The 9,681-nt window shown below is 41.4% G+C and overlaps 1 protein-coding gene across 1 annotated transcript; it reads left to right on the top strand.

Annotated features, from left to right (window-relative positions):
- On the top strand, positions 1-2,706 carry ptger4a (prostaglandin E receptor 4 (subtype EP4) a). Its single transcript, XM_037258664.1, has 2 exons — positions 1-969; positions 1,657-2,706. Exons 1-2 carry the CDS (start codon positions 166-168, stop codon positions 2,191-2,193), a joined length of 1,341 nt encoding a protein of 446 aa, XP_037114559.1. The 5' UTR covers positions 1-165; the 3' UTR covers positions 2,194-2,706.
- The last annotated feature ends 6,975 nt before the right edge of the window (positions 2,707-9,681 follow it).

The raw sequence follows: 9,681 nt of genomic DNA, 5'->3' as shown, positions 1-9,681 counted from the left end.
TGTGGAGCCTGACTTATCTCGACACTCACTCCTGCTCTCAACAGATGCTCGCCTCTTTGGACTCCTGCGTTGGGTCTTTGAAAACAATGCCATCGAGGTGTTCCGAGCGGATGTTCCAGCGCGTGGAGAAAGTTCTTCTATAAGTCAGACTGGAGCTTCCGGAGGATGGAGAGCACGACGTCGACGAGCGAGCAGTCCATGACGGGCCGCACGATGATCCCCACCATCCCGTCCATCATGTTCATCTTCGGGGTGGTGGGCAACGTCATCGCCATCGCGGTGCTGTGCCGGTCTCGCAAGGAGCAGAAAGAAACCACCTTCTACACGCTGGTGTGCGGTCTGGCCGTCACCGACTTGTTGGGCACGCTGCTGGCAAGCCCGGTCACCATCGCCACTTACGTGAAGGGCGCCTGGCCCGGCGGGGAACCCCTGTGTCAGTACTTTGGCTTCACCCTAATCTTCTTCTCCCTGGCCGGCCTCAGCATCATCTGCGCCATGTCCGTGGAGAGATACATGGCCATCAACCACGCGTATTTCTACAACGACTACGTGGACCAGAAACTGGCCGGCTTGACCCTCTTGGCCATCTACGTGTCTAACGCGCTGTTTTGCGCGCTGCCGGTGCTGGGCTTCGGCCGCGTCCAGAAACAGTACCCGCAGACGTGGTGCTTCTTGGAGTGGCGGAGCGACGAGACGAGCGACGCGGCGTTCAACTTTATGTACGCTGGCTTAAGCTCGGTGCTGATCCTGGCAACGGTGCTGTGCAACGTGCTGGTGTGCGGGGCTCTCATCCGTATGCACCGGCGCTACGTGCGTAGGACGTCGCTGGGCACTGACCTGAGCCGCGGCAACGTGGACTCGCGCAAGAAAGGCCGAAGTTTCGGACGCCTGGCCGGTGCCGAGATCCAGATGGTCATCCTGCTCATAGGCACCTCGGCAGTGGTGCTCATCTGCTCTATTCCGCTTGTTGTGAGTCTTTACGCACACTTTACGCACGGTCGAGCGAACGTTCGCCTTCCCACTCAGAAACCTGGGCTTGTTTCATTGAACGCAACGATGATTTATTTACAGAAAATCTCGAGGATTTAAAGGCAGCAGGTGGATTGTACGTTCTGCCATCTAATTGAAGAGCATTCAATTTTCTGCCAGTCAATATGACCTGGGCTGATAAATGACTTTATAAATAATTTTTAAACAATTCATTTCGTGTTTGTTACTGAACCCTTTGGGTTTTCGGTGACGCTAAAAGATGTTCTTCCTTCAATGCTACTGCGGTTGAAGTCAAGTGTGTTTCCTGTTCTTAGATTGAACCTTTTGTTTTGAGCATAAATTCACCTTATTGTGGTCACCCGCCCAAAATAGACACATCACTTGTCTTGCCATATGCAACGTCAACGACATATTGTCTGAAATTCACAACTCAAATAAAACTGAAGATTCTGCTGCAATGTAGGTGAATAATTTGGCAGAATTTTTTTCCAGGCAGCTAGAAATCGATGCAGGAACACAACAAAAATGTTGGGCAAATTCAAAATATTGAAAGTTTTGCTGTTGTGGAAATTGACATATCCCCATTTCACAAAAAAGTTCTTTTTGGGCTGGTTTATTTATCTTCCTAGAGTTTTGAAATGTCTCATCGCCGTGCTCTTATTGCAGGCTCAGGTGTTTCTGAACCAGCTCTACAAGACGCCGGTAGAACTCCGCTTGGAAAAAAACCCCGACCTGACGGCCATTCGCTTTGCCTCCTTCAACCCCATCCTGGACCCGTGGATCTACATTCTGCTGCGCAAGGCCGTCTTCCGCCAGCTCGTGGAGAACATCAAGTGCCTCTTCTGCAAGATGGGCATCAGGGGGCAGAGGACTAATGGCAACGGGAGCTGCCACTGCATGGATGTGTCGCCCCATCCTCCCTCCTCAACCGTCTCCAAACGGGACTCGCGCTCGTTGGTGTTCGGCGACGTTCCGGATATAAGCTCCCAGACTTTCTTGGATCACTCCCAGGGAAGAATATCGCCTGCCGGGAGCTGCTGTGACAATCACAAAGTGGAAAATATATCATGGGCTTCATCATGCGAGCATGGCGACGTGGCCCCAAGGACAGAAGGGGACCATGTGCTCAGGGGCCCCCAAGCTAAGGACCCTGGACTACAAATGTCACTCAGCTCAGTAACTATGGAGGAAAAATGCATCTGAACTTGCACTGACTCGGAAATGGAGCCCACGTGGAAGGAAAAACTGAGTCATATCTCACAGGCAATCAGTCAGGAAAAATAATGCTACCAGTGAAGACTTTTGCACTGTTGCCTCATGACAAGAATGTCTGGAATGCTGAATTTCCAAGCATTTAAAACAGCATCCAGTAAATGGTTAAACTTTCTCCAAAACCTGGATGTACTTGAGCTACAAACTATTACGATTAAAGATATCGACTCTGGCCAAAAGGAAAAATAATTTTTGTTTGTCCGTCCATTTGTTAGCTCACAGTTATTTCCTGGTTCAGAGGTTAGCATTGGACTTACAAGACTATTGTTTAAATTCTAGGACAGAATCATTTTAACTCTGAAACAGTGGTTGAATTGTTCTGTTTTGACTGTGGAAAAAAAAAAAAAAGTATCACATATGTTTGTCCGTCCATGTGTCAGATAGCAGCTAGCTCAAGGTTGAGAAGTGAGTCTACCATCTGAAATCAGAGGAACAGTTCTTTTTGAAAAAAAATCACAAAAAGCAAATTCCTCGAATTGAATATGGTGGCACATTGTAATTTTGTCTGTCTGTATATTAGCAAGCTGCTCCTTTAGGATTGCTAATGAAAAGGGTTTCATTGTGACTCAAAATGCAAGAACTGAAATAAACGTTCTTCCAAGAAAAGTGAACATTTTATTTGTATGCATATTTGTGAAAGACTTTCTTTATGACAAAAATGAAATAAAGTACTGAATTGCCATCTATCCATCTATTTCAAATCCTACCTAGCACTGTGAGGCAGACATGCTAACCACTGGTGCACCGTGCTGCTTGTGGAGTACCATATTTATTCTTTTTTGGGTCCATCAATGAGTTTTAGTTGTATCTACTTATTGAGGTGAACAGAGAAACAACTTGTATTTGCTCACTAATCTCTGCTTTTGTTATTAGGTACACATTTGATCGTATTTCAACATAAATGACTTCTTTGTGACTCAAGTAACGGGAAAAGACGCCCTGTTCTATTTTTGGGCCACCTTGTGATAAAAACCTTTGGACAGATTTTTAAATTATACTAGCAGAGCTCAAACATCAAAATAACAGTTAGGACCAGCTGATTCATGAATTTGTGGTCAGCAGAAGCAGCAGCAGCAGCAGCAGCAGAAAATGTGAGCCTGCTGGGAACTTTCTTTGTTTTGGATTCTATTGTACAGACCTTTTTTTTTAAGGACATGTTATTTCAGCCTCATGACTAATGTGCAGTGTGCAGTTTTATTTTTGTGGTGAATGGTAACTGTTCCTTTTTTGTCAGTTCTGGAATCCACGTGAACATTTCATCTCAAATATCTGATGAAGGTACAAAAGATTCCAGTTTGTGACATCTAATTATTTACATGTGACTGCTGGGAATATTTTTCCACGTGTGGTGCGTTTATGCTTAGTGTCGAGTTTTCAAGGGTTTTTATCACGTTCATGTGCTGAGAGATGATGTTCTCTCGCCAATCCCAACTCCAAAGGCAACAATAAGTCCAAACATGAAGTCCATTTCCAAATTTTGGTATTCATAATAATATACAAGAAATCTTTGTGTAAATACTTAAGATTTGGAGCTAGGCTGCTTTTTGTTGGACAGTTGCTGTATCTTCTTATCAATACATGCCCTGGAATTCCTGCTTTGAGAAAATCCAAACTAAAAGAGATGTTAACTTATATTATTTGGGTGTACTATTAATTACTTTTTGTAAGACCTAAATAATTCAAAACCAAATTGAATACAGCTGAAATTGACAAGAAAGTTCTAATCGTTTGCCCCCCTCCTTGCCTTGACAGTTTTATTTTGATTAACTACAATTATTTCAAAGTTTGCCATTCTATGAACAATGTTGGCCTTAACTGCATCTTTTAAAATATGACAAAGAAGGATTTTCATTTAAATATTTGAGTGTCAAACAAGACCTTGAGTTTCACACTAGAGTGGCCTTAGTTGTATCATTATTTTTTTAAATACAGGCCTTGATAATGTTCGATTGTTTTCGCGCTTAGGCTTTTACAATGTTACCGTTAAATTACCTTTTTAACTTAATGTCACACTTTTTACTCCTTTGAATTGTGAACATGTGCAAAGATAGTCATCCCCGTCCTATTTGTACAGAATATTTCATTTGTTTGCTCATTAAAGATGTACAAGATGTAGTTTATTCACTTAGTATTATGCTTTAAAATCATTTCCCAAATTGTATGTGATGCTTTCTAAATATATAACACATTTGTCATCTCATATTGTCAACATGAAGAGGAAGCACTAAAGTTTCTCACATAACATTTGCTGCTTATGAGCTCATCTCCAGGCCTTCATTAGCAATCTAACGGATGACCCTGACAAGAGCAAGCAAACATATTTAAGATTAAATCCACAAATAGACAAACTGGCCTATCGTTGCTCATTACGGCTCATGCCTGATGCGTCACGCAGATAAAGCAAAAAGCGGACTATTAGAAAAGCATGGAAACATCTGAGGGGAAGTTTCTGCGTTGGAATAATAAACGGAGTCTAAAGCTCAGCGTCCTTGCAATTAAGCTTAAGCAATGGTTGGCTTGAAAAAAAAAATACCGCAGAGTCTGGGAAGCCACCACGAGTTAAATTAAAGTATCATGCAGTGATGTAAAGGAGGAAGACACTATGTCTCATCCACTTGTGAGTAATAAAATCTGTTCGGTGAATCCACTGACCAAATGGGCGTGCGCTTACCGTCTATGTGAGCAGGTGCGACTTCGCATGCGCAGTCAACATCGACAGCATAGTTGGAACACAGACAGAGATTTGCATGTACAGTCATCCCTCGCTACTTCGCGTTTCGTTTACCGCGGCTTCACTACATCGCGGATTTTTTTCCCAAATTAAAAAAGTCAAATAAAACTTCTAAATTGAGGAAACATGTGTCTAACCTTTAGGACAATGTTGTATTGCTCCAAATGTTCGTTTACATTTCTTTAGAAGTCCATTTTCGCGTGTTAGCACGATCGCGAATTAGCATCTTTCCGCTAACTCGTTAGCCTGCCCAGTACTTCTTGTTGGTGACCGTACTTCCCGGATTTCACGTATCGCGGGTGGTTTTTGTGACCAATTATCCGCGATAAGCGAGGGATTACTGTAATTCATCTATTGGCACACGCGGAGCTGATGCTACACAAAACAAGCTCAAGTGATGCGTGACGAGACGGGAAACAGCTCACGGCAGGAAAATATCTGTCACTTTTACTGCATGTTGACAAACTGCAGAGCGCACCTGCATATCAACTGCCGACTGCCTTTCAGTCCAATACCTTTCAGATTGTTTATTTGTTGTAGTAGGCTTTCAATGAGTTTTTAAAATGCAAATTGACTGTTTTCAATGACGATTTTCTATTCCTTTCAGATCTGTTTTTGTGTTTTTAAGTATGCTCACACGTACTGGAAGCAAAGTTACATTTCCCAGCTAACTATGCTTTCTCTGCCAACCCTGCTGATGTTTTTAATAAACCATCCCCGAATATCATATGTCCCTCCATCATGTTCCAAACAATCATTATCCCCTGTGATCACCTATTAGACGCTGACTTCGCCCCCATCGTGTCTCTGGAATACTCGTTAATCATTTAGTCCCAAACCGGTTTGGAGCATTTCCATCGTAATGTGCTCTCGTATTACCGCTCGCCACTGCGAGATTCCTTGACAAATGATGAGTTTTACTGCGAAACGCATTCTGTGTTCTTTTACCATGTCACCGCATCTCTTAGTTGCCACTTGCTGAAACGATGAATCATTTCAACATCCATGAGTCGGAAAGTAAGAAACATTGTGTAAGGACTTTTCGATACACGTCGTCTGCCATAACTTGTAGTAATCCGTTTGTCAGCTGTCATGAAGCAGTTTAGGATTGTTTCTAGCAGGGTTGTCAAACTCATTTTTTTCACGGGCCGCATTGTAGTCATAGCTTTTTTCGGAGGGCCATTATGACTGTCAACCCAAATAAATGTATGAGCACCTCATTATATACAGTAAAAGATACAAAACAAACTGATAAATAACTAGTTTTCAAATCAGACGAAAAAACTGGTCAAATATTTATTAAATTTAAATATTATTAAAAGTGAAGACAATTTGCAATTCTAGTAATGACTCACGAATCTGATGCCCAATTTGTCTTCGCGGGCCACATAAAATGATGTGGCGGGCCGTATCTGGCCCCCGGGCCTTGAGTTTGACACATGTGGTTTACAGGTTTCATAACCCTGATGAGCATAAAGGCGCTTGTTAAAACAATAGCGGTGCCTGAATATTTGTGTGAAAAAGATCAAATATTTGGTGAGAGAGTCATCAGGCATAGAATAACTGGAAAAGTCAATTGAATGCAAAGTCAATTGCGTGCAAAATGATGCCATTGTAATAAAAGCTTTTGAATTTTGCATGCATGTTGTGGTAAGCCAGCACATTAGAAATTTACGACAAAAATTTGGTTGAAGGAAGGCTCACTTTGGTGACCAAGATAAACAACATTAATCAAGTCAAAGTACTCCTGAATTTGTACTTCCTTTGTGAAAAAACTGGAAAGATGCATTCAATTAATCATCATGTCCATGTATGTGTTCGCAAGCTCAGGTTTCGTCCGCTTGCTACTCCTCACCACTAATTGTTGTTGGCGTGGATCAACATGGATCTTAAAGTGATTTTGCAGAGAATAAGCAAGCTCGCCCGCACACACCCTATCAGATGTCGCCGTCGGAGACGTCACACGTGTGAGGACGTGCGGACGCAGAGTGACTGAGGAGCCACTGCTGGTGTGGAGAACGTCTGAAGACACAAAGTGCATAAGAAGCTGGTGCTAGTCCAAGTGTTCTTACACAAGCTCCGACAGGATTTGCCAGCAAAGCCAGAGTGAGTCACGTAGGCGAGGGCTTGGCCAAAAGGTGATCCGGATCTCCTTGGGATAACATCAAAAACGTCAATCACAAAGGTTCTGCTGGCGGGGGAATGTCATCCTCAGAGGTTGATGTTTATCTAGAGTGCATATTAAAAGTTTAAACACCATTTTAGGGTTTCAAAGTAGGATTTTAAACAAGGGGTGTAGAGAAAGTAGAGACGGCGTTTAGAAGTAGGGTTTAAAACAGGTGCTAGGGTTTCAAAGTAGGATTTCAAAATAGGGTGAGTGTTTCAAAGAAGGAACTCAAACTAGAGTTTGGGTTTCAAAGTATGATTTGAAAGGGTTAGGATTACAAAGTAGGGTTTAAAATGAGGGTTTTAAACTCGAGTCAAGGCTTCAAACTCGGGTTAGTCTTTCAAACTAGGGTTTAAAATTAGGATTAAAACTAGTTTAAAACCCTAACCCTAGTTGAAACCCCAGTGTGAAACCCTAACGCTAGTTTGAAAGCCTAACCCTAGATTGAAAGCCTAACCCTAGGTTGAAAGCCTAACCCTAGTGGATAAAGGGAACAAACGAACAGAACCGGCAAACTGACATAACTTAACGGACCGACCAACAGACTGGCTAACCGAAACAGAACTGACAAAGACCAAAAGAAACAAGAACGACATCAAATGTGAAGACATCACGACATGCACGATCCAAAAGGGGAGTGAAGGGCAGACAGGACTTAAATACAAGACAGGTAACAAGAGGTAGGTGACTGTGATTACATTGATTGAGGTAACACAGGAGGGGAGGGGCGAGGCGAACAGAAACCATGGCAACATAGACATAAGAATGCACACTGTGAGGGATTATGATGTATCTTTTTTTAATGACCATGCAAGACTTTAATGACATAGTAAGGCTTTAAAAGAAATTATTAAATAAAATAAAATACAATTATTTGAATAAATCACAAAACTTGGCTTACTTAATAAATATTGGATCACCCAGGCTGACTTGTTGCTTTGGAAAAAAGCAACCCTTGAAGTTCATTACTCCTAGTTTAGTTAGATAAGCAAGATGCAACAGGAAGTTCACACTGGAGGCTGGAAGACAAATTGTTATATTGTTGCGGAAACCTTGGCTCAATTTCAGATTAGGGGAAATCATTCAGAATTATTTGGTGTTCTTCCTATTTTGAACTTTACATCTTAATCTAGTATATTGTATTCGACACAAGAAGAATTTGGATGTTCTGTTTCTTTACATGAAATGTACAAAATAGGAGAAATATCCAAATATTCTGTCTATTAATCCCCCAATGGTGAAATTTGTAAATATCATGGGCAATGTATACACAAGATCAGCAATGTTCAAATATTAAACACTCTGCCTTGAAAAATCTCAATGGTTTAATTCTCCAGATGTATTAGAAAAATAAAAAGAAAAAGAATCCAACGCTCTCTTGTTGATCCTAATAACAGGACTGTCAACACTCGGGTTGATCTTGCATCTTCTTAAAGCAAAATCAAACAAAATGATTGAGGACAACAGTTCCGATTAACTCCATTTTATGTGCAAAGGTTTCCTGGTTAAGTACAAAGGTTTTAATGCCTGAGCAAGGATCTTGGGTTGAACTCAGGAGATCCCTAGATAACAGGCCTTTGAATCTATGTTCAAACGTCGCAGATAAACGTGTCTGAAGTTTAGCATCCTCTGTGGCCAATCTGCTCCTCTGTAGTCCCAAGTATTTCCTAAAGTGTATCAATACATCTGGATGGCCAGCAGATATCGTGTTTGGATTGCTCCAAAAGTCATCATTAAAGACTTGATGGAACTCCCTTTCCTGTCAGGATATCACAGATTTTCATTTTTCTTTTTAACACAACATAGCACGGCAGGGTTATCTGTCTCGGTCGTTTTAATCTTTCTTTTGTGTTTATTTATTTGTGAATTTTCTTCATGTGCTGATTGGAATCCAAACATTCTGTGGTGATGAGTGTTGTGAGAAGTGACATTATGTGAGGAATCTATTGTTCTGTAATCAATAATCACAATTGTGCAGCATAGCCTATGGAACATAGGGTAAGAAGATGCCATGCCTTCCGCAGCGCCCCCTGGCGGCACCAAAGCATTAATAACGCGATTGGACAAGGCAACGATAATAGCAAATCTCTGTCTCCCTCTGCTGCCCAAAAACGGAATTATATTAATAGCCCAAATTACAATCATATCAATGGAAACAGAAATATTTCCGAATGAATTATTTTTTCAATCATTAATGATTTTTGTTGTTGATGTGTAGTATATGCAAAAGAACACAAATACAACAGAACATGGTAAAACCTCATTGATTGTAATTTGGCTTTAATTGTGGAACAATATACAACAGTAAAGCACAATTGTCATAACAGTCAGCCAAATAAAAGCATGTTCACACTATAAAAAATTCATTATGAACAAGCATTGTACTGATTGGCTGAATAAAACGTATTTATTCCTCCGATCCTGAGATTTACTCAGGATCACTACACATCTAATTCAATTACTGAATATAAACTCAGCGCACTAACACTTTCATTAAAGTGCTCAAATAAGACCCCTATGA

The sequence above is a fragment of the Syngnathus acus genome, chromosome 9 (genome assembly GCF_901709675.1).
Source record: "Syngnathus acus chromosome 9, fSynAcu1.2, whole genome shotgun sequence".
Taxonomy (NCBI): Eukaryota; Metazoa; Chordata; class Actinopteri; order Syngnathiformes; family Syngnathidae; genus Syngnathus; species Syngnathus acus.
Note: the sequence above shows the minus strand (reverse complement) of the source record. Positions and strands in the feature narration are given on the sequence as shown.

Excerpts from the sequence above, each read along its gene's own strand:
- ptger4a (XM_037258664.1), top strand. The coding sequence starts at position 166 with ATGGAGAGCACGACGTCGACGAGCGAGCAGTCCATGACGGGCCGCACG. Across the intron at positions 970-1,656 it reads TCTGCTCTATTCCGCTTGTT|GCTCAGGTGTTTCTGAACCA; the intron begins GTGAGTCTTTAC and ends CTCTTATTGCAG.